The following is a 27,833-nucleotide window of genomic DNA, read 5'->3' as shown; positions in this document are numbered from 1 at the left end:
TCAGGATCAAACCTTTATCTGAAAAGTCGGGGCAGATCCTTTCAATGTTCTGAAAGAACCCATGAGCAAACCCAACCTCAGGAGGCACCCGTGATGTATGGATGCCGCTGTGGACCAAGGTTTTATTAAGGTGGGGAGAGAGGTCACAAATAACTTCACTTATAAGTGTTCTATGTAGATGGTATCGTTTGGTGGGGGGGCAGACTTGACTGTGGGTGTGACCTCAGTGGACACAGAGTTGGGGTTGACAGAAGTTAAGGGTGGTTGAGTCTTTGGCAACGCAGGTGTCCCGTCGTCTTTAGATACCTTGTAGTTCTCTAATATTTGAGGCTCCTGAGGGAAGCTGTATTCAATGAAGACCAAGTAGACAAGGCCACCTAAGTAGGCACCCAGAATCGGTGCCACCACTGGCACCCACCACCAGTTCTTAGTGCTGCAGGGAGAGAAACAGAGGCCTGATGAAAGAGCCCACACGTAGACTAACATCTCCACCCACCTCAGACTGAGACCAGAAGCAGGACGTGGGAGCAGAGGCATGCCCCCAAACCTAGCCCCTGAACCTGGGACTCTGGTTAGCCTCAGCCTGGTCTAGGACCCGACTGATAATCAGTCTGGGAGCAGGATCTGTATCAGTGCTGGTCTTGGGGAAGATTAGAAAGTTGGGACCTATCCCTGTCTCCCAGGCCCACCTAGTAACTTCTTCAAACTGGTTCCTCACATGACTCCCATCCCTTCCGTTCTGCATGTAAAGAACCCACACAAAACAAAACAAAACAAAACAAAACACAGAACTGGTGTACCTGGTTAAGCACACACATTACAGTATGCAAGGACCCAGGTTCAAGCCCCTTGCCCTCACCTGTAGGAGGGAAACTTCAGAAGTGGTGACGCAGGGCTGCACGTATCTCTCTGTCTCTATCTCAGCCCCCTCAACTTCTCTCTGACTCTATCCCATAATAATTTAATTTTTTATAAAATGAAATGGGCTGGAAAGGTTGGTACCTGAAAACCTCATTACCCCAGCCGGCAATGAAGGTAAAGAAGCGAGGAGGCAGGTCCCGGGATGGGTTGATGGCATATCCTGAGTTCATGCCCAAGGATATTCCGATGATGACAACCAGGATGCCAATCACCACAGCATGTGTCCCTTCTAGTGCTGGACTGTTCTTCTTGTCCGTGATGGCCATGATACATAACTGGAGAAGCCCAGTCACTATCACCTGAGAAGCAGACATTGTAGCAGCCCCCCAGGACTCCCTACCAAACCACAGGGCCTCGGCACAGCTCTTAGTCGAGTCACATATTAGCAGGAACACACCTCCCACAGTCCCTATCTGTGTGATTTTTTTTAAATGTATTAATGAGAGAGAAAGAGAGAAGGGGGTCGGGCAGTAGTGCAGCAGGTTAAGCACATATGACGCCAAGTGCAAGGATCAGAGTAAGGATCCCAGTTTGAGCCCCCGGCTCCCCACCTGCAGGGGAGTCGATTCACAGGTGGTGAAGGAGGTCTGCAGGTGTCTCTCTTTCTCTCCCCCTCTCTGTCTTCCCCTCCTCTCTCCATTTCTCTCTGTCCTACCCAACAACAACAACATCATCAATGGCTACAATAACAATAAATGACAAGGGCAACAAAATGGGAAAAAAAAAAAAGAAAAGAAAAGAATGGCCTCCAGGAGCATTTATCATGCAGGCACCACCGAGCTGCAGCAATAACCCTGGAGGCAAAAATAAATAAAAAATTCAAAAGAGAGAGAAAACCAGAGCATCATTCTGGCACATGTGATGCTGGGTCAAACTCAGGACTTCATTGAAAGTTCAACACCTTACCCACCCCATCCAATGTTTTTGTTCTCTGTATTGTGAGGATCTGTCTTCTGTCCACCTCCTGAGATGAGGGAGGATCTGGGAAAGGGCATCAAGAGAAGAGATACCACCCTGGACTACTGACCTCACTCAGGAAGCCCCTCCACAATGTCATGTGGTCAGGAAGGTAGGTGGCAAAGATGCCCGCAGTGCCAAGCGGGCCACTCACTATCAGCTGTTCTCCTGAGAAGCTCATAATGGCACCTGTGGAGACAGGCAGTTCCAGAAATAAAGTTTGAGGGGGTGGTGTGGGGGTTCTTCCAAGACGATTCTCTTCTAGACGTTTTCCTCAGTCACTGAAGCTGGATCTGCCCATATTTCAGAGGAGGTCAAGGCCAGAGTCAGACAACCCTGGGCAGGATACTCACCGTAGAAGAGGAGGAAGGTGGTGGCAGCGGCCAGGAAGGAGCCTAGGAACTGGCTCAGTACGTACACCGGAAACTTCTTCCAGGGCAAGCGGCCCAGGGCACAGCTGGTGAAGGTTATGGCCGCGTTCATGTGGGCCCCTATGGGAGAGGCAAATATGTCACAGGAGCGATAACAGAAACAACAGCAGATTATATTGAGGGGGCCGGACGGTGGCACACCTTGTAGAGTGTACAAGTTGTCATGTGCAAGTACCGGGGTTCAAGCCTCCAGTCCCCACCAGCAGGGGGGAAGCTTCATGAGAGATGAGGTAGTTCTGCAAGTGTCTCTCTCTCTTCCTCTTCCCTCTCAACTTCTCTGTCACATATAAATATATATTTTAAATAAGTAACATCGAGCTGCAATGGACACAAGATTCTTGGAACCAGTAAATGTCTGCAGAGGGCTTCACAGCACTTTTATTTGCTCTAAGTAAAATCAAGCAGCAAATGGCAGCATTTTGAATATTCTCAGGAGCAAGTACACATACAGTGGATAAAATTAAAGGAATGTGATCCGGGAGGTGGCACAGTGAATATAGCATTGGGTCCTGAGTTCAGTCCCCGGCAGCACATTACCAGAGTGATGTCTGGTTCTTTCTCTCTCTCTCTCCTTTCTCATGAATAAATAAATAAAATAAAAATAAAAGGAATAATTCTCATGCTTGCTGCTAGATAGCAAGCACCAGATTTAATTAGGTTTCTTCTTGAGCAAGGTGTTGATTTCTCTTGGGAAAACACCTATGAACAGGGGCCTGATGGTGGCGCACCTGGTTGAGCGCACATGTTACAGTGCACAAGGAACCAGGTTTGAGCCCCTGACCCCCACCTGTAGGGGGAAAGCTTTGTGAGTGGTGAAGCAGGGCTGCAGGTGTCTCTCAGTCTCTCTCCCTCTCTATCTCCCCCTTCCCTCTTGATTTTTGGCTGTCTCTACCCAATAAATAAAGATAATTAAACAATTATAAAAACAAAGGGTGGCAGGCAGTGGCACAGCAAGTTAAGCCCACATGGCACGAAGTGCAAGGACCAGTATAAAGATCCCGGCTGGAGCCCCCTGCTCCCCACCTGCAAGGGGGTGGGTGGCATCACAAGCATTGAAGGAGGTCTGCAGGTGTCTATCTTTCTCTCCCCCTCTCTGTCTTCCCCTCCTCTCTCCATTTCTCTCTGTCCTATCCAACAACAATAACAATAATAATAACAACAAGGGCAACAAAAGGGAAAAAAATGGCCTCCAGGAGCAGTGGATTCATGGTGCAGGCACTGAGCCCCAACAATAACCCTGGGGGCAAAAATAAATTATATAATAAAGAAATACCTATGAGCAGACTGCTCTCAAAAGTGGTTTTCTGGGGGGTGGTAGCGCACCACCGGTTAAGGGTACACAGTATGAAGTGCTAGGATCGGCCCAAGGACCCTGGTTCGAGCCCCCACCTGCAGAGGGGTTACTTCACAAGCGCTGAAGCAGGTCTGCAGGTGTTTACCTTTTTCTCTCCCTCTCTATCTTCCCCCTCTTCTCTCAATTTCTCTGTCCTATTCAATGACAATAACAACAACAATGGAAAAAATGGCCACCAGCAGCAGTGGATTCCTAGTGCAGGCACCAAGGCACTGGAGGCAAAAAAAAAAAAAAAGACTTTCTAATATGACTGTTTGAATTCTGATCCCAGGCATCTGTAAATTGAGGTTTTAAAATCAATAAACTCTTAGTTTTTATGCAACAAAAAAGAGGAAGGGCTTTATGCAACAGACTTTCATGCCTGAGGCTCCAAAGTCCCAGGTTCAGTCTCTGACACCACCATATGCCAGAGCTAAGCAGTGCTCTGATTAAAATAATAATAATAATAAAATAGAAAGTCACAACAATATAGCAATGGCTAGCTTTTATGGATTGTGCTCAGTTTAATTCCCATAAATTTCCCCCACGAAGCAGGGACCATCACCTCCCCATCACCACTGAGGAAAGTGAGAGGCAGGGAGGTTAACAGCTTTCCTAAGCTGCAGCTTACAAGGGCGCCGAGCCAGGAGGGCTCAAGCAGTAGTGCAGTCGGGAAGAGACAGCCAGAGGAAGGGGGCTCGGGGCTCCCCGCTCGGGACTCGGGACGGGGAGGTGAACACGGGCTTTTCCGGGACAAGAAGCTTCCAGGAGCCCCCGGTCAGGAATACCTGCAGGTCAGGCGAGGCTCCAGGCTCCAGCTTACTCACCGGAAATGTTCCCTGCTATGTGGATTCCCATGGTGACTCCAAAGCCAAAACCCAAATTGACACCGAGGTAGCTGCCAAGGTCTTTTGATAAAACCCAATGCGCCACGGAGCCAAGGCCGAACACCTGCAAGGAAGCGCCTCTGAAGGGACAGGCCTGTCCCGCAGCCCCAAGCCCAGAGCAGCACCAGCTGGGGCTCCGTGCACCCATGCCCAGGACCTTCCTCACCTGTCAAGGCCTCTCGGACCTGGCCCTGAGAGTGGGGGCTGAGGTGGGCGAGGAGGGGCATAGCAAAGCCAGGGTCCCTGCAAACACACCTCCAGGCCTCAGGACCCCAAAGCCACCTCAAGCTCAGGGGGAGCAGACAGGGCTCCCAGAGGGCACGACTCTGGTGGCGTCACCCCCCCCCCCCCCCACCCGAGGATCTAATGCTTTATTTAGCCTAGCCCAAGGAAAACTTCTAGAAGGAATACCCAAACTTTTAAATTTTATTTTATTATTGCAGAGAGAAATTGAGAGGAGGGGGAGATAAAGAGGGAAGGAGGCAGAGAGACGCCTGCAGCCCTGCTTCACCACTCATGAAGCTTCCCCCCCTGCAGGTGGGGACCAGGGGCTTGAACAGGCGTCCTTGCGCAGTTATGTGTGTGCGTTACCGCGTGGCTCAGGAATCCCCAGACTTTATGGCCAGATTCTGCCAGCACCTCGCGCGAGCACGCACGTACATACGCACAGCACGCACATACGTGCATCATGCACGCACGCACATACGTACAGCACGCACACACGGGACGCACATGCCTTACTCCCAGAAGCCTCTGGGGTTCTGCCACTCTTGCTCGCCACCACGTTTTCATCGTCTTCGCGCGTCACTTCGGAACTTCTTCCTCTTGCCCAGCCTTCGCTGCGGGATCTGCTCAGATGACATCCCTTCCGTCAGCGTCCTTCAAAAGCAGTTCAGAGCCCACGAGGTCGGTCTTCACTCAAAACCCATCAACAGCGATGGCCACCTGAATGTGTTATCCACACCTCCTTCAACCCTGCCACCTGCGCCTGGTCTCTCTGCCAGCTGTGGGCTTCTGGTCACCCCCGTCTGTCCAGCTCTGGGACAGTCTGGGTTATCACTTCCCAGACTCTCCCTCTTCAGTCGAGCTTTGGCGTCCACAGGTCACAGACTTCAAAACGTTCAGAGGACTCCAAGCCCCAGATTCCTCAAACTTCCGTCTTCCTTGGCTTTGCTGATTTTGACCCTCTTAATCGCTGTTTCTGGAAAGTTCCTCGTCAATGGTCTCCATCTCCATGACATTTCTCTCTCTCCTGATTTTCCACTCACCCCCATAGCCTCTCCCTTTCCACAGCTGTCTACATTCACCTATTTTCTTTTTCTATTTCTTTTTCTATACCAGAGCACTGAGCGGCTCTAGTTGATAGTGGTGCTGGAGACTGAGCCTGGACATTCTTTTTTGTTTATCTGTCTCAGAAATACAGATGATCCCAAGGCCCCGTCCCAGGCCTTTTCTTTCTGAGTCACTCCAACCACTGAACATGGGTCTTCTTATCAGGTCTCTGACTGTAGATGTGCTCAATGTGCTGAAATTCCCCAAATCTCTACCTGGGATCCAGACATTTGTTTTCAAATACCTATTGAAAGGCTCTTGGTGTTCCATGCTACGTTAGAAGCTTATATTATCTTATTATCTCTTGGAATTTTTTTTTTTTTTTTTGCCTCCAGAGTTATTGCTGGGCTCGGTGCCTGCGCCAGGAATCCACTGCTCCTGGAGGCCTTTTTTCCCCCCTCCTTTTGTTGCCTTTGTTGTTATAGCCTTGTTGTGGTTATTATTGTTGTTGATGCCGTTCATTGTTGGATAGGACAGAGAGAAATGGAGAGAGGAGGGGAAGACAGAGAAGGGGAGAGAAAGATAGACACCTGCAGACTTATGTGAATTCACCGCTTATGAAGCAACCCCCCTACAGGTGGGGAGCCGGGGGCTCGAACATCTCTTGGAAATTTTATCCATGCTAGTGGGCCAAGCGAGAAACTTGGCTGTCACTCCTCCACACTAATCAGTTCTGTGTACAATGTCCCCAGATTTTCCCAACCACCTCCTTGCAGCCAGAATGACATTAGACAGACAGACACACAGACACACAGACACACACACACACACACACACTGATTGTGCCTTCCCTTTGTTCAAATATTCACTGGGTTCCTTTCATTTCTAGGATAAAGTCCAAATTCAGTAGACTACCTAATTTAAGACCCTTTCCCAGTGTTTTTTTTTTAAATGTTTGCTAAGACTATTACTACTAAACAGTAGTGACTGTTTATTGAGCACTTACTTTGTGTCAGGTGCTGGCAAGCAGGCTTAACTATCACCCCATTTAGCCCTCACATCAAATTGCACACTAGCTACTGTTACTCTCCCCATCTGACAGATTGGCAACTCAGGATTTGGAGAAGCTGAATGACTTGTGCAGGATATGCAACTTGCACATAGTAAGCCAGAATTTGAATCTTGGTGATCACCTAGGTCAAACAGATCAAGCTAAACAACCACAATGCTCTCTCCAAGCCTTTTTTTCCCCCTTTTGTTGCCCTTGTTGTTTTTCATTGTTGTTATAGTTATTATTGTTGTTGTTATTGATGTCGTCATTGTTGGGTAAGACAGAAATGGAGAGAGGAGGGGAAGAAAGAGAAGAAGGAAGACAGACAGACACCTGCAGACCTGCTTCACCGCCTGTGAATCAACTCCCCTGCAGGTGGGGAGCCGGGGGCTCGAACCGTGATCTTTACGCCGGTCCTTGTGCTTTGCGCCACATGCGCTTAACCCATTGCACTACCGCCCAACTCCAAGCCTTTTTATCTTCTTAAATTGATGAGTTAATGGTTAACATAGAGTTGCTGACATATGGGTAAAATTTCTCATCTTACCATGACAGATGTCTGGAAAACACTCTTACCCCCAGCCTAGGTCCCTTTCTACCATTCTGTACCTCAGTATTTTTCCATGTGCTGTCCTCTCTGGATCCCTGATCCTAGATCTTGAACGAATGTGAGTGATACTTTGCTTTAAGGTCATGCTTATATGCCACTTCCTTTGAAAAATCCATGTATTTTTACATGTCTCTGAGGGACCTCTAGATGTTTCAGGAAGATAGAAATTAGAGTCTAGGTATACTGCCCAATACAATGACCATGTGGCTGTAGTATACTTGAAATGTGGCTGTTTCAAATTAAGAATAAAATAAAGTACACTTCTGATATCAAAGAATTAGCAGAGAAAGGAGATGATAGAATATCTTACTAGTAGGTTTCTATGGGGGGGCCGGTAGTGGTGCCTTTGGTTGACCACACACATTACAGTGTGCAAGGAGCTAGGTTTGAGCCCCTGGTCCTCACCTGCAGGGGGAAGCTTCAGAAGTGGTGAAGCACAAGACAACAAATAACCCCATCCAAAAATGGGGGGAGGGCATGGACAGAATATTCACTACAGAAGAGATCCAAAAGGCTGAGAAACACATGAAAAAATGCTCCAAGTCTCTGATTGTCAGAGAAATGCAAATAAAGACAACGATGAGATATCACTTCACTCCTGTGAGAATGTCATACATCAGAAAAGGTAACAGCAGCAAATGCTGGAGAGGGTGTGGGGTCAAAGGAACCCTCCTGCACTGCTGGTGGGAATGTCAATTGGTCCAACCTCTGTGGAGAACAGTCTGGAGAACTCTCAGAAGGCTAGAAATGGACCTACCCTATGACTCTGCAATTCCCCTCCTGGGGATATATCCTAAGGAACCCAACACACCCATCCAAAAAGATCTGTGTACACATATGTTCTTGGCAGCACAATTTGTAATAGCCAAAACCTGGATGCAACCCAGGTGTCCAACAACAGATGAGTGGCTGAGCAAGTTGTGGTCTATATACACAGTGGAATACTACTCAGCTGTAAAATATGGAGACTTCACCGTTTTCAGCCGATCTTGGATGGACCTTGAAAAACTCATGTTAAGTGAAATAAGTCAGAAACAGAAGGATGAATATGGGATGATCTCACTCTCAGGCCGAAGTTGAAAAACAAGATCAGAAGAGAAAACACAAGTAGAAGTAGAACCTGAACTGGAATTGGCGTATTGCACCAAAGTAAAAGACTCTGGGGTGGGAGTGTGGGGAGAATACAGATCCAAGAAGGATGACAGAGGACCTAGAGGGGGTTGTGTTGTTATATGGAAAACTGGGAAATGTTATGCATGTAGAAACTATTGTATTTACTGTTGAATGTAAAACATTAATTCCCCAATAAAGAAATAAAAAAAAAAGAAGCAGTACTGCAGGTGTCTCTCTTTCTCTTCCTTTATATCTCCTTCTCTACTTTCTCAATTTCTCTGAGTCCTATCTAATTAAAAAATAATAATGAGGAAAAAATGGCTTCTGGGAGTGGCACATTCATCATGTAGGCACCAAGTGATAACCCTGGTGGCAGTAAAAAAAAAAAAAAGTTTATTACAATTCCCTGGACTACCATAAACTAGAGCTAAGCAGTGCTCTGGTAAAAAAAAAAAAAAAAGAAAAAAGTTTATACTGATTTACATGTTGAACTAGTAATACTTTGGATATGTGGGTTCAATAAGTAATCATGGAACTTTATTTAGCCGGTTATTGTATGCACATCAAGTTTAGGTGTGTAGCATGACCATTTGATGTCTGAATGCACTGTATCATGAGTGTCACTAACAGTCTAGTTTCCTTCTATAAGCTTTTCCCCTTCTTAATGTGACTACAGGAACATTTGAATTACATATTGGCAAGTCTTGTATTTCCCTTGGACAGCTTTGGGTTGTATTTGTTTTTTTTTTACCAGAGCACTGCTCAGCTCTGGCTTATGGTGGTGCTGTAGATTGAAGCTGGGCCTTTTGAGTCTCAGCCATGAAAGTTTTTCCTTATAACTATTATGCTATCTCCTCTGTCTCTGTTTCTGTCTCTGTCTTTTTTATAAGTATATTTTTCTTTTTCTTTTTTTCCATTTTAAAGATCTTCTTAGGCCAGGGGTAAATAGCATAATGGTTGTGCAAAGAGACTCAGATACCTGAGGCTCCAAAGTCCCAGGTTCAGTCCCCTGCACCACCATAAGCCAGAGCTGAGCAGTGCTCTGGTAAAAATAAATAAATAAAATAAAACTAAATAAAATAAGTAATCTTATTTATTGTGGTCTGGGAGGTGGCATGGTGGATAAAGCATTGGACTCTAAAGCATGAGTTCCCAAGTTCAATCCCCTGGCAGCACATGTACCAGAGTGATGTCTGGTTCTTCCTCTCTCTCCTATCTTGCTCATAAATAAATAAATAAATAAAATATTTCAAAATATATTTTATTTGTTTATTCATGAAAAGATAGGAGGAGAGGAAGAACCAGACATCACTGTGGCACATTTGCTTCGAGGAATTGAACTCAGCACCTCATGCTTGAGAGTCCGACACTTAACTGCGCCACCTCCCAGACCACACCTGTCTCTCTATTTTTAATTTACTTTTCATTTATTTCATAAGAGAGGCTGTGCCACATGAGACAGAGAAAAGCTCAAGCACTACTCCCATACATGTCATGCCAGGAGTTGAACTAGGGAACCTCACACACAAGAGTCCGACTCTCTACCAGTTGAGCCATTGCCCCAGCCACTTATTTTTCCTTTCAGTTTCAGATAGAAAGAGACAGAGGGAGAATAAAAAACTGAGGGAGGAGGAACATCACAGTACTCTTCATGAAGTTTCTCTCTTGCATGGTGCTCCCATATGGTAGCTGGGGTTTGAACCCAGGACCTTAAGCATGTGCTCTACTAGGTAAACTATATCTGGGTCCAACCTTGGACAGTTCTCTTCTATAGTTTGCGAAAGAGAAGCACTGGAAAATTGTGCACACTAGAGCTGCAGTTGAAGCCATGGAGGAAGATATAAAGGTACATGGGAGAGGGCACTGAGTGAGAAGGTAGCCAAGGAATGAACGCAGACCTGCACATCAGCCCTCCTGAGGGAGTGCTAGAACTCCAGCTGGAGCCGATGTTGAAAGGGGAAAAGAACAGAGAGAGAGAATGGGTCAAGAGCACCTGGGAGAAGCAGTGTCACAAGAAGGGTGTGACTGAGTGGTCACATGTGTCCTCTGGGTCAAGTGTAGGAAGGCCGGGAAGGCATTCAGCAGTCATTAGGAACATGCTGAGTTCTGTATCATCAGTTCATGGGAGCTTTCAACCTGACGCTGTTGACTGGCTACGGAAGAAGGGCAAACGCTAGAAGAAGAAGTTCATGGGAACAGAAGCCACGACCCAGAAACTGAGAACTAAGTAGGTGGTGAGGAAGAGTTTAAGGATACCAGTGAAGAAGTCTCTTTGAGAACCTGTCTGAGGGTGGGGGGAACCTGATAATGAAAAGGATCATGGACTGAAGGAAGGTGTGTTTTGTATTGTTCAGAGACCTCAGTAGTTAAGACCTAATGAGGTTCAGCCACCGAGTTGCAGACTCTACTATGACTCCATCAGGACTTCCCTGGACAGACAACTTCACCAATGTGTCCCAAAGTCTCACCTCTCCAGAGCCCTACCCAACTTGGGAAAGATAGAAACAGGTTGGGGGCATGGTTCAACATGTCCAGTGGAGAAGCAGTTACAGAAGCCAGACCTTCCACCTTCTGCACTCCATAAAGAATTTTGGTTCATACTCCCAGAGGGATAAAGAATAGGGAAATTTCCAGTGAGAATAGAGAATGGGATATGGAACTCTGGTGGTGGGAACTGTATGGAATTATCACCCTGTTATCTTATAATCTTGTAAATTATTAAATCAGAAAAAAATATATATCTAAAGAAGGAATGAATGAAGGAGAGAGAAAAGGATGGAGCAAGGTACCTGAGTGGGCTGGAAGGTGGGAGTGATGGAATTGGCAGGTGGGGCGGGGGTGCTTCATGAAGATTGTATATGTCCAGCTGAAGGAGTGATGTGTGGAGGCACAGGTCTGGTGGTGAGAGACAGGTGGGTGACGAAGTCAGTATGATGATTTTTCTATATCAAACTGGTGAACAAGCCACTATCCAACTTTCTATATATTTAAAAAAATTTATTATCTTTATTTACTTGATAGAGACAGCCAGAAATTGAGAGGGAAGGGGGTGATAGGGAGAGAGAGAGAGAGACACCTGCAGCACTGCTTCACCACTCATGAAGCTTTCCCCTGCAGGTGGGGACTGGGGGCTCGAACCTGGGTCCTTGCGCACTGTAACATGGGCACTCAACCAAGTGCGCCACAACCTGACCCCCAAGTTTTTGTATTTTTGAAGATGCAGCAATTGAGAGAAAACTAGAACATCACTTTGGCACAGGGGGTACTAGAGATCAAACTCAGGACCTCATGCTCCCAAGCACAGTGCTCTCCTCACTGTGCCATATCCCAGGCCCAGCACTGCTTGGATTTAATAAGAGACAGGTAGACTACAGAGAAGCTTTGGAAAGTCTGAGAGAAAATATAATAACCCAGAGAGGGTAGAGGAAAGCTGAGTAGGGTCCATTAGGTCCTTTAGAAGTCCCTGGAGAAGCCTGACTTCTCTGGGCAGACGACCTCATCAGTGTGTCCTAGAGCCTCACTTCACCAGAGCTCTAGCCCACTAGGGAAAGAAAGATGGAAACAGGGGAGTCAGGCAGTAGTGCAGCGGGTTAAGCGCAGGTGGCGCAAATTGCAAGGACCTATAAGGATCCCGGTTCAAGTCCCCGGCTCCCCACCTGCATGGGCATCGCTTCAGTCAGTGAAGCAGGTCTGCAGGTGTCTGTCTTTCTCTCCCCCTCTCTGTCTTCTCCTCCTCTCTCCACTTCTCTCTGTCCTATCCAACAACAACAACATCAATAATAACTACAACAATAAAACAACAAGGGCAACAAAAGGGAATAAATTTTTTTTAAAAAAAAAAAAAAAAGAAAGATGGAAACAGGCTGGGGATATGGATTGACCTGCCAACACCCATGTCCAGTGGAGAAGCAATTACAGAATCCAGAACTCCTACCTTCTACACCCCAAAAATATTCCCAATCCATACTCCCATTGGGGAAAAAGTGATAGGAGGAAGAGGATAAGAGGGCTCTGAACCTCCAGTTCCATCAGCACCCAGAGAGAGAAGGAAAAGGGAGGGACATTTGGATGTACTAACGGTGTCATGAGTGGCTTGGAGGGGAAGAGAGGACTGGACCTGGAAGGAAAAGGGGACAATTACGTACAAATGTAGACAGATATTTGTAGAGATGATAGCTGGCCCGTGTCTGCAATCTTGCAGTGGGGGGAAGTTGGGGATTCAGAACTCTGATGGTGGGAATGGTGTGGAATTATATTCCTGTTGACATGTTATTTTGTTTAAATTTTTTAAATTTATTTTCCCTTTCATTGCCCTTTTTTATTGTTGTTGTAGTTGTTGTTGTTATTGATGTCATCGTTGTTAGATAGGACAGAGAGAAAATGGAGAAGGTGAGCCTCTATCAGGCCCTCTGTAAATGAGGCTGCCGAGAAGAAGCATGGAAAAAGAACACCATGGCCTCTGAGTGGACCCCTGCTTCTCCCCTGTTTGTGCTCTGCTGATCTTGGCAGGACAAATTAATCTTAGGTAACAATAGTTAGCTGCTGAATAATCATAGAATAATGTGTAGAAGTAAGAAAATGCTAGTAACCGCTTGATCTTTACAGTAACTGATCTTTAACTAACTGCCAGTAAATCATGAGACCTTGTGTAATCTTGTATTGTGTGTAGAACTGCTTGCATTCTGTATAAGTTTTAGAGACTCAGAAATAAAGTTACCATGTCTTTGGCACTGTCCTCCCTACCCCCATCACTCTCATTCCTTCTCTCAGGTTTATTGTTTGACTTTACTCCATGCCGGACGCGGAGACAAGAAGATAGGACAGAGAGAAAATGGAGAGAGCAATGGAAGACAGAGAGGGGGAGGAAAAGTTAGACACCTGCAGACCTGCTTCACTGCTTGTCAAGTGACCCCCCTGCAGGTGGGGAGACAGAGGCTAGAAATGGGATCCTTATGCCAGTCCTTGCACTTGGCACCACATGCGCTACCGCCTGACTCCCTTAACATGTTATTTTGTAAATCAATATTAAATCACTAATAAAATTTTAAAAATAAGAAGTCATCCCCAGAGAGGAACAGGGAACCTAGAGGCAGGCAGGTTTGGGTCCAAGGGCAGGCTATAGCAGAAGTCAGGAATAGATGGGGTATGGGAGCAGGAGTGAGGATGGACAGGTTGAAGAGGACAGTCAGAAGGTTCAGCAACTGGGTCAGGTACAGAGGTTCTGTAGTGTCCATGTTTCCCAATAGTAGTCCAAAACCATTTGCTAAAATCAGTGACTGAATGCCTAAACTTTACATGAGATGCTGTGTCAAGGTTGTGACCTGGTAGCCCACAGACCATTCAGCATATGTATCATATGTATTTTGTTTGGGTAGGTTTTTTTGTTTGTTTGTTTGTTTGTTTTTTTAACCACAGCACTAATCAGCTCTAGTTTGTGGTGGTGCAGGGCCGTGAACCTGGGATCTTGGAGCCTTAGGCATGAGAGCCTTTTTGCATAACCATTATGCTGTCTCTCCCTCCTCCCCATGGGTAACTTGGCTTTGAGGACCAAATGTCTCAGCTTTTGAAGCCATGGAGGTAACTCAGAGGTAGAGCACATGCCTAGCATGTGTGAGGCCCTTGGGTTCCATCACAGGTACTGATAATAGTAAAAAGACAAAGGCAAACTATCATAAACGGAAGTGTAGTGCTTCAGTGTCTCGTTCACTAAGTAGAAAAGTTTGGGGGGCCAGGTGTTGGCACAGCTGGTTAAGTGCACACACTACAGTGTTTAAGGGCCCAGGTTCAAGCTCCTGATCCCCACCTGCAGGGGAAAAGCTTCATGAGTGGTAAAGCAGGTTGCTGGTGTCTCTCTGTCTCTTTCCCTCTCTACGTCCTCCTCCCCTCTCAGTTTCTCTCTGTCTCTATCCAATAATAAATAAAAAGAGTTAAAAAAAAGAAAAGAAAGAAAAGCTTTGGAGGGAAGACACATGACTAGTGGTGGGTGTGTTGTGGAGCTGTACCCCTGAAATGTTATGATCTTGTAAACCACTGTTAAATCACTAATAACAAATTTTAATAATTTTTTTTAAAATGAAAAGTTTTAGCTTCTCTTGAAAAAGTGGAATTGGGGCAACACTGTCGTACATTCTGCCTAGCAAGGTGGCAGTCAGCTGGAGCAGTGGCAGCTAAGTCCCTATACAGGATGGTACTCTGCAGTTAGTCCCAGCCCTCAGCACTCAGCAGTACTCTTCCGGACCCCTGTAATCGGTGAGTTTGCAAGCCCGTGTCCTGTGGATTGTTAGTTTTCCAGGACATTGATGACCCAGCTGCTTCCCCTCCCTGGTCAGTAAATGTAGCCCAGCCCATCCTAGCCACTTAAGCGGCCACAAGAGCAGTTCTGAGGACAACGCCCCAAAGGCTGCAGAGTAGAATCAAGTCGAACCGTCTACATCTCTCACCCTGGTTGCAATAAATGGGGCTCAAGGTCACAGTAGCTTTTCTGAAAAAACCCTTTACCCAGATGACTCACGGAGCTTCCTCCTGTGAACTGAAAAAAGCCTCAATGCTTGGCACAGGCCCCACAACTGAAAATAACAACACAATGTCCTATACAACTTAAACCCCTGAAGTTCATTTATAGGTGCTACTGCCTTTCAGTCCTCATAGCACATTTGTTTGGCAGGTGTTTCTGCTCCGACACTACCCTGAGGTACCCACAGCCTGAAAGTGGGGGCTTTACCTCACCAGGGGGAGAGTTAACAAGCCAAATTGTTAGGAACCCTGCCATAGTTAATCGAAGGGACAGAGATTAAGGATCAAGACAGTGGTATTAGTCTGGACTTACTTCAATAATTTTTAAAGACTTGTTTATCTGTTTATTTCTTTAGAGGCACTAGGGCCTCACACTTGCATGGTTCTATCACAGTGCGCTGATTTTTTTTTTTTTTTTGCTACCAGGGTTATTGCTGATACTCCCTGCTTGCACAGTGAATCCACCACTCCCAGATATCCTTTTTTTCTTTCTCTCTCTCTTTTCCTTCCTTCCTTAACTCCCCTCCTTCCTTCCATCCTTCCTTCCTTCTTCCCTCCCTCCCTTTCCTCCTTTCACTTGACAGAACAGAGAGAAATTGAGAGGGGAAGGGGAGATCAAGAGGGAAAGAGAAAGAGAGACACTTGCACCATTGCTTTATCACTTGTGAAGCTTCCCCCCTGCAAGTGAAGGCCAGAGGCTTGAATCCAGATCCTTGCACATGGTGACATGTGTGCTCAACTGGGTGTGCCACCACCTGGCCCTGCTAGGCTGGTTTTCAAATATTCATTTTAGTTGATTTATATACAGAGCGAGTGTGTGTGTGTGTGTACAGTACCCCCACGATTCTTGGATCATCCCTTGTGGTGCTCCCATGCAAAGTTGGGGCTCTCTACATGGGGCCTCTATATAGTGAGGTGCAGATGATATCAGGTGAGCTAGCTCCTGACTCTCTTCTTTATTTTTTGTGAGAAGGAAAGTAAAAGAATGAGAAAGTGAGAGAACAAGAGAGAAATCAGTGCACTGTTGGGACACTTGGAGCGGGGACAGACCCTGGGAATTCAAGCATGCAAGTCCTGTGCTCTAACTTTGAGCAACCTCCCCAGTTCCTGGATTTCATCTTAACTTAAAATGTTGCCTTGGGATAGTGATCTGGTCTTATAGAACCTCAGTTTCCCCCATCTGTCAAGTGGGAACAATAATGGGGGCAGTGATTTTAAGGTAGCAGACTGGGGAGAAAGTATAACAGTCCACACAACATATTTTCATGCCTGAGACTCTGAGATCCAGATTCAATCCTTGGTACCACCATAAACCAGAGCTGAACAGTACTCTGGTCTAAATAAATAAATAAACAAATAAATAATGGGCTGGGGAGATAGCATAGTATTGGTAGTTCTGCAGAAGACTGTCATGTGAAAGATGAGGTCCCAGGTTCATTCCCCTACACCACTGTAAACCAGAGTTAAGCAGTGCTGGGGTAAAAAAGAAGGAGGAAGAGGAGGAGGAGGAGGAGGAGGAGGAGGAGGAGGAGGAGGAGAAGGAGAAGAAGAAGTACCTTCCATAAAAGGTAGACCAGCTGAGCACACTTGGCTAGCATGTACAAGGACCCAGGTTCAAGCCCCCAGGCCCCACCTGCAGGAAGAAAACGTCACAAGCAGTGAATCAAGTGCTACAGATCTCTCTCTCTCTCTCTCTTTGTCCCTCTCTCTCTCCCTTCCCTCTCAATTTCCCTCTGTCCTATCTAAAAAAAGAAAAGAGAAGAAAAGAAAGGGAAAGAAAAGTACCTCCTCGCAGTTCTGTTGGATTCTGCTCATAAGAAACTTAGCATCTGTACCTGTAATGCAGTACCTGTAATGCAGGATGTACCAATAATAGTCTCAAAACAAAAAAGACACACAGACACGGGCAAGCATCAGCACATGTGGGCGGTGTCTGTTTTCCCTGGGAGCTTTCCTTGGAGGTATCCTCCTGCCCCCAGAGTTCCAAGGTTAACAGCCCTCTTGGGATTGGAATGTTTTGTCATAAATGAATTACTTTGCCCTGGATTAAGGACAAAGGGCCCAGCTGCTGTACTCACAGCTGAGGAGCCCGAGTGGAAGGCAGATAATGGGCTAGGAGACGAGAGTAGGACTCAGAGCAGAGAGCGGCTGAGAGACCAGACAATTACAAGAGACCAATATGTTGCCCTGCCATATGCTGGGTGTTGGAAATTTAGCCTTTTCACAGAAGTCTGCAAGCTTGATGTCTGTCTCCCTTTCACTAGTAAAGAAGCTAAGGTTTGGGTGGAGTAAATAGCATGATGGTTATGCAAAGAAGACTCTCATGCCTGAAGCTCCAAAGTCCCAGGTTCAATCAGTGCTCTGATTAAAATTAAGCAAATAAAAAAGCTAAAGCTCTTATCAGCTATAATACTTGTGGGAGGACAACTGGGAAGATAGTTGTGCCAGATTTGATACTGTAAGGTCCAGAGGTCCCTGGTTCAGTCAATGGTTGGCACCACCATATGCCAGAGTTGAGCAGTGTTCTGGTCTATTTCTTTCTCTGTTTCTCTCTCTCGAGAATGTTTAATTTTTTTAAAGATACTCGGAAAAGATCACATAGATAACAGTTGAAATTCAAAGACAGCCCCAAAGCCTGTAAAGAAACTTAACACACTTAATTAGCACAGCTTAATAACTGAGAGGATGGCCATGCTCAAAACCAGCTGGTGACTCAGTGGCAGTGTGAGTATAAGGACCCAGTTTCCAGAGTCCCCTGGGCTCTGTGGACTCCCACCACCTGCTGCACTGTGGCTCGATGCACACAGTCAGCTTCAGCTCTTGTCCCTATGCAGCCACACACACTGCCTCTCGCACCCCTGCCCTTTCAGTGCTCCTGGTCACCTTACTTCCCTTCCCAGAGATGGTCCCTTCTTTCCTTGAATCTGGTCCTTCCGGAATGCACAAACATGGCCCTAACTTTGAGGGCAGAAACTGGCTGGAGTAGGTGGCAGGGCAAAAGCAGGAAGAGAGAGGGAAACCCCACATCCTGTTTTGCAGTCTGGTTTCTGTCCCATCAACCACTAAGAAGACAGCCTTTGTGTGTGGTCTGGGAGGTGGCGCAGTGGATAAAGCATTGGATTCTCAACCATGAGGTCCTGAGTTCAATCCCCGGCAGCATATATGCCAGAGTGGTGTCTGGTTCTTTCTCTCTCTGCCTATCTTTCTCATGAATAAATAAACAAATTCTTAAAAAAAAAAAAAAAAAAGACAGCCTTTGCAGGCATTACTTATGACACCTCCATGTCACCAAATGCTACAGACCTCCTCAGATCTCACTTTCTCTGGCCCACCTGTAGCCTTCCCATGTAGCCTGCGCCTTCCCTCCAGGGGAACACCCACCTTCCTTTCTGGACTGTGACTTCCCAGCTTCTTCCCACCTCTCTGGCCACCCTTTGTCAAGTTCCTTTGTGATCTCCTCTTCATTTTACAGAGTGCTTTTTGCTTTCCTCTCTTTCTGTATATTCTACCTGGACAGATTTTGTTTGTTTGTCTTACCAATTTAGTTATTTATTATTGGATAGAGACAGAGAGAAATTGAGAGGGGAGGGGAAGATAGAGAGGGAAAGAGACAGAGAGACACCTGCAGACCTGCTCCACCACTCATGAAGATTTCCCCCATGCAGGTGGGGACCAGGGGTTTGAACCTGGTTCCTTGAGCATTGCAGTGTGTGTGCTTGACCAGGAAATTCACTGTCTGGCTCCCATCCTGACTTTTTTTTTTTTTAAGTAGAGGGTGAGAGGCAGGGAGAAAGAGAGAAAGAAAGAGGAGAGGAGACATAAGCACTACTCTACCACTCGTAAAGCTTCCTGCTTGCAGGTGGTCCCACATGGTGGCTGAGAATTCAAATCCAGGTCCTCGCACGTGGTAAAGTGTGCACTCATCAGACAAGCCATCTCCCCGTCCCCCTCATTGGACATTTTAACATTCTGATGATCTCTAGCTTGGTTCCTGAAGACTCCTAGATCCAACCAACACAGATGTCTCCCAGAGCCCCTCATATTTACAGTGAGCTCTCCTCTAGCCCCACACAGCTCCCCAGCCTCCAAAGCGGCCCTCTCAGTGTCTACCCACTACCGTTGCTGGCCAAGTCTCCTGGATCCTGTCTTCTATAACTCCCTCACACATGTGCTGTCTTTTTATTCCTTCAACTAATACAGCACTATCTTTGCAATATCATTGTTTTAAAAAAAATTTACTCTGTTGTCTGGGAGCTGGTACAGTGGATAAAGCATTAAACTTTCAAGCATGAGGTCTTGAGTTCAATCCCGTACCAGAGTGATGTCTGGGTCTCTCTCTCTCTGCCTATCTTTCTCATTAATAAATAAATAAAATTTAAAAATTACTCTGTTTATTATATGAAAGAGAAGGAGAGGTTGATTCATATGAGACAGAAAGAAAGAGAGACAGGCCAGAGCACCACTCTGTTACATGCAGTATCGGTGAGTGAACTGGAGCCTCAGCTATGCAAGTCCTGTGCTCTAACCGCTGAGCTGTCACCTCAGCTGCTACAGTAGCCTTTTCAAAGATCCCCCATTGTCTCTGACCTGGCCCATCTACTTAGGATCCACTCCACAGCCAAAGTTCCTTTCTAAATTCAGATCTGACCACATCAGCCCTCTGTTGAAAATCTTCATCATGTACTCATTGCCCTCAAAGTGAGTTCTTAAAGGCTTACGTTCAATATTCCTTTCACTCTCTTTACTCTTAATTTTCTTTCTCTATCATACCCTTTGGCCACCCCCAGCTTCCCCTCCCCTCCCAAAGGCCAAGTTAAAGACCAAGTTCTTTATGATAAAGGCCAAGTTCTCTCTTTACATTCTGTGCTTCTCCCCGTGGATTCAGAAGCCAGGAAATGGATAATGTAGCCCATGGCATGTGAGCAGTGGGGAATGCCCTTTGTGAGCCTCACCTTTCTGGGTTCAAAGCTTAATGACCCTTCTTCAAAGCCCCCCCCCCCCCCACCACCACCGTGCTGTACCATCTACTCACTCACCATCATGATGTAAGTGCTCAAAAACTCAGCCAGGAACTCTCGCACCATTGCCATCTGCAGAACTGCCTGGACACGAGTTTTCACAGGCAGCAAGGTCATCTTGGTGTCCTGGGTGGCCCTGAAACAGCAATTGAAACCCGTGGACAGAAATGAGAGTCATTTCTTGTTGCCTATCGGCCCTTTGTGTCAGGACTGAGTTAATGGGTAACCCAGTAGCTTCACCACACACAGCTCATCTTGCCCAGGGTAGCTGGGACGACTAGGGTCAGAGACACCTAAAAGCCATAGAGGGACTAGGTGTCTGTGAAAACCAGGCCCCCCCTTCTTCCCTGCGGTGGGCACTGGACCAGTGGCAAGGGCATTCCAAAGAAGGTGTTTGTAGGCATGGGGGGACAGTGGGTATCATCCATGGTGCCTATGAACTTTGGGAATGAAATCAGAGAGAAAGCCAGCAGGAAAGTAGAGTTCAGCTGCTGTCTGCTGGCTTATCTGCAGGAGTCAGAGGTCTGGGAATGCAAAGCAACAGGTATGGCATGGCAACATCAAGGCATTCTGCAGACCGCACAGGAAAGTGGTAGCATTTGCTCCAAGGCTCTATAAACAGCACTGAGGTCTGAGACATGCACCAGCTACTGCCAAAGATAAAGTCATCTCCCAAATACAACAGGCTCTGTAGCCAAGCCAACACAAACAGATGTCTGTGAGTGAGTGAGTGAGTGAGTGAGTGAGTGAGTGAGTGAACAAGAGGAAGGGGGAAGTGAAGGGGTTGGATTTTTTTTTTTAAGATTTATTTATTTGTTTTTGCCACCAAGGTTATCACTGCAGTTTAATGTCTGCATAACTCTATCACTCATGGCAGCCATTTTGTCCTCTGCCTTTCTTTTGGATATTGAGTGAGAGAGAAAGATAGAGAAAGAGAGAGGGAGAGAGGATGACACTCATGACACTGTTGGGCAGCTTGTGAAGCTTCTCCCCTGCAAGAAGAGACCAGGGCCTTGAATGTGGCCTATCCCTCCACACGAGTACAGACCCAGGGGCATACAGATATGCACTATGTGTGATCAAATGAGCAAAGACTGGTGAGCTCATCTGTTTTTCCACTAAGTCCCTAGAGCTTCCTCCACTCCCTGGTATATGCTGACAAATATTTGTTTGTTTATTAAGTGCATGGCTGATTAAGCAACCTGGGAGGTGGCATAGTGGACAGAGCACTGGACTTACAAGTGCATGACTATGATTATCAGAGAAACACAAATAAAGACTGCAAGAAGATATCACTTTCCACCTGTGAGGATGTCATACATCAGAAAGCATAGCAACAACAAATATTGGAGAGGATGTGGGGGGGAAGGGGAAGGGACACCTTTACACCCTGCTGGTGGGAATCTAAGTTGGTTCAATCCTGTGGAAAACATCTTACAGATATCCTGGGACACTAGAAATAGACCTACCCTATGACCCAGCAATTTCTCTCCTAAGGATTTATCCAAAGAAAGCCAAAACACTTATCAGAGAGATCTGTCCATACCTATGTTCATAGCAGCACAATTTGTAATAATCAAAACTTGGAAGCAATCCAGATCTGTCCAACGACAGCTAAAATAAATGTGGTATACGTAGAGAGAAATAGATCTAGATGACTAGTGATATATAACGTCAGCCCATCTGTGACCTTGGGACAACTACAGCAGTTTCCAGCAGAGGGAATGGGGACACAGAACTCTAGTGGTGGGAATGGTGTGGAATTATAATCCTGTTATTATTTAATCTTGTTAATATTAAATCACCAATAAAAATTGTAGTATAGTGGCATAGTGGATAAAGTGTTGGACTCTCAAGCATGAAGTCTTGAGTTCAATCCCCAGCAGCACATAGACCAGAGTGATGTCTGGTTCTCTCTCTCTCTCTCCCTCTGTCTCTCTTCTCCTATCCCTCTTATTAACAAATAAAATACTTTTTTTGCTCTTGTTGTGGTTGTTATTGTTATTGTTGTTATAGCTGTTGTTGTTGTTGACTAGAACAGAGAGAAATAGAGAGAGGAGGGGAAGACCGAGAGGAGAGAAAGACAGACGCCTGCAGACCTGCTTCACTACTTGTGAATCGACTCCCCTGGAGGTGGGGAGCTGGGGACTCGAACTGTGATCCTTACTCCCATCCTTGCACTTTGTGCCATGTGCGCATAAACCACTGCATTATCGCCCAGCCCCCAATAAAATAATTTTTAAAAAATAAAAATGGTAATGTACAGACACACACAATGGAATACTACTCAACAATAAAAAATGATGAAATCGGGAGTCTGCAGTAGCCCAGTGGGTTAGGCGCAAAGCGCAAGGACCAGCGGAAGGATCCGGGATCCCAGTTCCAGCCTTGGCTCCCCACCTGCAGGGGAGTCGCTTCACAGGCGGTGAAGCAGAGGCAATGAAGCAGGTCTGCAGGTGTCTTTCTCAGCATCCCCCCCCCCCGCGTCTTCCCCTCCTCTCTCCATTTCTCTCTGTCCCATCCAACAACAATGACATCAATAACAACTACAATAATAACTACAACAATAAAACAACAAGGTCAACAAAAGGGAATAAATACTTAAAAAAAAAAAAAAAAAGAAAGAAGTACAGAGAGGGAAAAAAACAAAGTGAAACTTGGACGGGGTGTGGTGTATTGCACCAAAGCAAAGGACTCTGGGAAAGGAAAGGAGAGGGAGAGGAGGAAACCTTAAGTTCCCGTTGCATGATGCATGGGGCAGTAATTGTGTCCATGTGTCTGCATCCACACTGTAAGCCACTAACCCTCCAATTCAAAAAGAATTAAAAAAAAGTGCATGATTGGATGGATAGATGGATGAAAAAGTGAATTCCAGGACCATTATCTGTTGGGAGTAGGTTGGTGTACAGTTCAAATTTGGGGAAGAAGATGGGAGGCCTAGGAGCTAAAGGAAGAGCACAGATGCTTCTGAATGTGTGGTCTTGTGTTTGTCCAGACTGCTGAACTCGCAGCTACCTCATCTGCTTAGGGCAGTGACATCAACCACCATCCTAGACTGTGCTTCCTAATGTCCTACTCTCACAGTGACCAAGAGGAAGCAGAGGGAGTACAAATTGTCATCCAGGTGTGGCCCAAACCTTCCCACCTGGCTGGCTGAGACTCTCTGTGTCTTGTTCACTCTACTCCTTACTCTGTCTTTACCTCAGGGAAACAAGCCCAGGCTGAGTCCACAGATGGGGATGTAGTTGCCTGCGTGATCCAGAGTCTCCTACCAACTCCAGCTTCTGTGCAGAATCACCTAGTAGTCCCTAAGACAGGTCCCCTTAGTCCTACATGAGGGAGCTGCTAGTGACGCACCAGATTGAGCACACACGCTACAATGCACAAGGACTGGGTTCAAGCCCACAGACCCACCTGCAAAGGGAAAGCTTCATGAGCATCGAGGCAGTGCTACAGTGGTCTCTCCGTGCATCTCTCTCTCTCCCTTCCCTCTTGATTTCTCTGTCTATCCAGGATATAATGAATTAAATTTGGGGCTAGGTGATGATCACATGATTGAGCACACATATTACAGTGCTCAAGGACCCAGGTTCAAGCTCCCAGTCCTTACCTGCAGGGGGAAAGCTTTGCAAGTGGTGAAGCAATGTTGCAGGGGTCTCTCTGTCTCTCATCCTATACTCTCTTCCTCTCAATTTCTGGCTTGCTCTCCCTCCCACTCTTTCTTTCTCCCTATCTGCCTCACTCTTTCTATCTGAAGAAGTTGGCCTGAAGCACTAAAGTCCTAGAGATGGACCCCCTCTGAAAATAAGAGGAGAAGAAAACTGGACTGAAAACCAAGAGCCTAGCCTAGCATTTAACCAGATAATTGCCTAAATAATCTCCTCGCTAGCCAAGGAACCAAATAGTTAAGAACTCACCAGCCAACTCTCAATAACTATTGTAACAGCTTAGACTATTGACTATTCTACTAACCAGCTCATCCAGTGATCCTATCAACCAGCCAACTGTAAACTATTCCACTAACTTCAAGCCAGCCATTTAAGTCACTAACCAACATTTATTCATTCAACAAACACTCGTTTAGCATCTACTTACGAGTCAGGCACCAGGGATACAAAGAGAAAACCCATTCTCCACTCTGAATCATTCCATCCATTGGGGGATGGATAGTTTCACCATCAAAGGAAGAAGCTGCTGGATGGGAGGGAAGCTTCTGAAAAATAGGCAGGTGGTGACCTAAAGTGACCCTGGGAGAGTAGGACAGTGGTGGAGAGAATGCTGGGAGTGAGCACCTTCTGGGCACTTACAGCACTGGTGGCCGGATGTGAGATGTGGAGGGGAGAGAAGTGTTAAGGACGAGGCTTGACATATGCTTTGAGCAGGGGACAGGGCACTAAAATCACAGAAGGGTGGTGGGGGTGGTTGTTCCCCCCCCCCCCCGGGTTATTGATGGGGCTCCATGCCTGCACCACAAATCCACTGCTCCTGGAGGCTATTTTTTCCCTTTGTTGCTTTATCGTTGTTGTGGTTATTATTATTGTTGTTGTTATTACTGTCATTGTTGTTGGATAGGACAGAGAGAAATGGAGAGAGGAGGACAAGACAGAGAGGGGAAGAGAGAGACACCTACAGACCTGCTTCACCGCCTGTGAAGCGACTATCCTGAGGTGGGGAGCCAGGGCTCGAACCGGGGTCCTTGCACTTTGCTCCATGTGCACTTAATCTGCTGCTCTGCCCCCCAACCCCTGGGGGATGTTTTTTTAAATGGGAACTGAGTTGTCTGTAGGACACCAGTGAATCTAGGGAAACATGATCTAAAGCCACAGAGAGAATCCTGAACTGGAGACAACAATGTCATTAACTCAGAGGTAGAAGGATTCATTCTCTTCATCCAGCAATGCACAGCCTTGCTGCATTGGAGCTGCAAGTAGAGAAGTGGTAGTGAAGAGTAATAAGCAGGTACATGTGTCTGTAAGAAACTGAATGTCGTATGGTGAAAGGCATAACCAACAAAAGGTGCTAACGGATGATTTAAAATAGGGCCATCAAGGTAAGCCTCATTGAGAAGGTGGCATTTGAGCAAAGACATGAAGAAGGTGAAGGAGCAGGTCTAATGGATAACGGTGAGGAGTGTCTTTTAGACAGAGAGAACAGTCACAGAAAGATTCTGAGTGTATTAGAGGGAGAGGAGGGGAGGGGGAGGGGAGGGAGGAGGAGCCGGAATGGGGGGAGACAGAGGAGGGAGTCAGAGAAGAAAGGGAGACTCAATAAGCAGGGCCTTGGCCATTGCAAGTGCTTGGCATTTATTTTATTTTACCCCAAATATACCTAGGCCTGGAAGGTGAGAGATGGTGAGCTTATCTCCATTAAGCACCACCTACAAATGGTAGTTGAAACCCACCGACCACCCCTAACTTCCATTCAGGCCTCTCAAAGTCTCCCCTCAAGGGACCAGTCTGCGCCTGGCAGTGGGCACGGGTGAGAGAGGCTCTCCTTCTGAAGCCTCAGCAGATTAAAGGGCAGGAAGAAGGCACCTGGATTGACTGCCATGAGGGAGGGCAGTGAGGCAGAAAGGGCACTGGGGAGTGCTGGGTGGGGATGGGACACTGGGGTAGAGATGTGTGTGGTGCTTACCGACTTGTTCTGTCAGGTCGACTCATGCTTTTAAATCTTTTAGGTGCTGTGGAATCAGACAGAGGTCATTAGGGTTGGGGGAGGGCATAGAAATTGAGCCCACATTCTAATCAAGCCTCAGACTCCTCGGAGAGAAGCAGAGGAGACAGTTCCTACCAGTGCCAACTGCTTAACCCAGCCAGGCTGGCAGGGAAGGTGGAGGTGGGTGGATATGCCTCAACCAATAAGGAAGGGCCATGCAACCACGCCCCCTCAACCCTGAAAGTCTGGACCCCTAGCACATGCATCAGGCCATGTGAAGTTCTGTCTGACCTCCTAAGTCCACACCACACTTTTGAACAATGGAGACACCCGGAGCTTTCCCTTTGTATTCTCACCCTCAGATGCATGACTCCTTTTGTTGTTAGTCTAGCCTCAAACCCTCTTACTGCTGCTGACTTAAATGAAATTCCCAGAACAACTTCTTTGTATGCCTGCACAAGTACACACACACACACACACACACACACACACACACACACACACACACACAAAACACAGTAAGGTACTCAAAATTCATTTTAAGTCCATACCCCCACTTCAAAGCAAGTCTCTCTCACCTTTTCTGAAAATTCCCCAGGACCCCATTGTCCTCCCAGATGACCCTATGTAGGTAACTCTTGAGTCTCCCCCATCCTGCAGGTCTCCCTTACTTTCCAGTCCAAATCCTCCTAGCAGCATTGCAAATTCTCATCCCTAGCCATGACTGCAAAGCCTCTTAGCCCTGGCCTCTCAGAATGGGACTCCAATGGGAGAAACTACCCAGTAGCCTTCAGTCAGTCTTCTTCTCTGACTCCAGCCCCTTTCACTACAGTCCGTCGTTATTGATTCAGACCGTCTCCCCTTGCACCATGACTGTGGTCTGCTGGTCACCCGCCCAGTGCATCCTCCCAGTCTCTGAACCACATCACTGGCCCACTCAACAGACAAGTTACTGGTAGGGAGGCTGAAGCCCAGAAAGAGGGCCTGACTCACAATGTTGAGATGCCATGTTTCTCAGGGTCCACCTGAGGTGGTCTCAATTACAGCAGGTCCTAGGCTTGATTCGCCAAGCTCTGGCTGCCTCCACAGCATGGGTTCCAGTGTCCCTGTTTCCCTAGTCTAGAGCCCGCCTCTCAGCCCTCCTGGGGCGGTCCTGAATGCTGCTTCTGCTCCTCCAGGGGAGAGGTCAGTGGGTCAGGGGTTTGGTCCCTTGAGCCAAGTCCAGATGCGCTGCCCAAAATAGCATCCCTTCTCCTGCCAGCAGCACCAGGGAGACTGTTCTGAAGCAGCCTTTGTGAAGTCAGTGGTAGAGCTCTGGGTACACATTCTAGAGCTCATGGTCTCAGAGGAAAGGCCTAACCTCCAAGCCAGATATCCTGCTTAGGGCCAGAGGAAATCCTCACAGAGCCCAGACCTGGGAGAGGCTCCAGAAGCCCCTGTTGTGGGGAAAGCTTCACAGAACAGAGACTGGAGATGAAAAGTTCTGGAGATCAATGGCCAGGTGGAAAGGTTAGGAAGGAGACCTTTTGGTCATCATTCTGAAAATTCGATTAAGGAAAAACTTAGGCCCTGTCTCTGGTTTGAGGGGAGAAAGGAAGATTCATCAACATCATTCTCAGAAAAACCAGGGTGGGGGAAGTTGAAAAGCCAGACTTTCCATTCTTCCTAGCTTGAGCTTAAGAGGTGTGAGGTAGGGAGCTGGGTGGTAGCACAGCGGGTTAAGCATAGGTAGTACAAAGTGCAAGGACTGGTGTAAGGATTCCAGTTTGAGCCCCCGGCTCCCCACCTGCAGGGGAGTCACTTCACAGGCGGTGAAGCAGGTCTGCAGGTGTCTGTCTTTCTCTCCTCCTCTCTGTCTTCCCCTCCTCTCTCCATTTCTCTCTGTCCTATCCAACAACGACGACATCAATAACAACAACAACAACAATAATAATAACTACAATAATAAAAAACAAGGGCAAAAAAAGGGAATAAATAAATAAATATTTTTTAAAAAGGGGTGTGAGGTAGGGGAGGGATAGATGCCTCATCTAGAGAAGAGAAAGCCTCGACCCCATAAAAAATGCTTCACT

At 46.8% G+C, this 27,833-nt stretch overlaps 1 protein-coding gene across 3 annotated transcripts; it reads right to left on the bottom strand.

Moving 5' to 3' along the window:
* Positions 1 to 26,984, bottom strand: AQP7 (aquaporin 7). 3 transcript variants are annotated; one of them, XM_060199275.1, is made up of 8 exons: positions 26,755 to 26,984; positions 25,741 to 25,786; positions 20,125 to 20,242; positions 4,470 to 4,593; positions 2,232 to 2,369; positions 1,949 to 2,067; positions 1,003 to 1,220; positions 1 to 433 (listed from the first exon to the last, which is right to left on the bottom strand). In XM_060199275.1, the coding sequence occupies exons 1-8, from the start codon at positions 26,768 to 26,770 to the stop codon at positions 160 to 162; spliced, it is 1,053 nt and encodes a 350-aa protein (XP_060055258.1). In that variant the 5' UTR covers positions 26,771 to 26,984; the 3' UTR covers positions 1 to 159. The 3 variants fall into 3 exon arrangements, with proteins under 3 accessions (XP_060055258.1, XP_060055259.1, XP_060055260.1); XM_060199276.1 differs by having other exon boundaries at positions 1,003 to 1,196; XM_060199277.1 differs by lacking the exons at positions 25,741 to 25,786; positions 26,755 to 26,984 and adding an exon at positions 24,202 to 24,598.
* Between the last annotated feature and the right edge of the window lie 849 nt (positions 26,985 to 27,833).

Source organism: Erinaceus europaeus, chromosome 10, assembly GCF_950295315.1.
Source record: "Erinaceus europaeus chromosome 10, mEriEur2.1, whole genome shotgun sequence".
Classification (NCBI taxonomy): domain Eukaryota; kingdom Metazoa; phylum Chordata; class Mammalia; order Eulipotyphla; family Erinaceidae; genus Erinaceus; species Erinaceus europaeus.
Note: the sequence above shows the minus strand (reverse complement) of the source record. Positions and strands in the feature narration are given on the sequence as shown.

What these genes read in the sequence shown, in the direction of transcription:
- AQP7 (XM_060199275.1), bottom strand. An exon ending in TGAGCACTTACATCATGATG is followed by an intron (nt 4,594 to 20,124) that starts GTGAGTGAGTAG and finishes GCTTCCTTGCAG; the next exon opens with GTGTTCGGCCTTGGCTCCGT. An exon ending in TGGGGTAATGAGGTTTTCAG is followed by an intron (nt 434 to 1,002) that starts GTACCAACCTTT and finishes CTCTCCCTGCAG; the next exon opens with CACTAAGAACTGGTGGTGGG.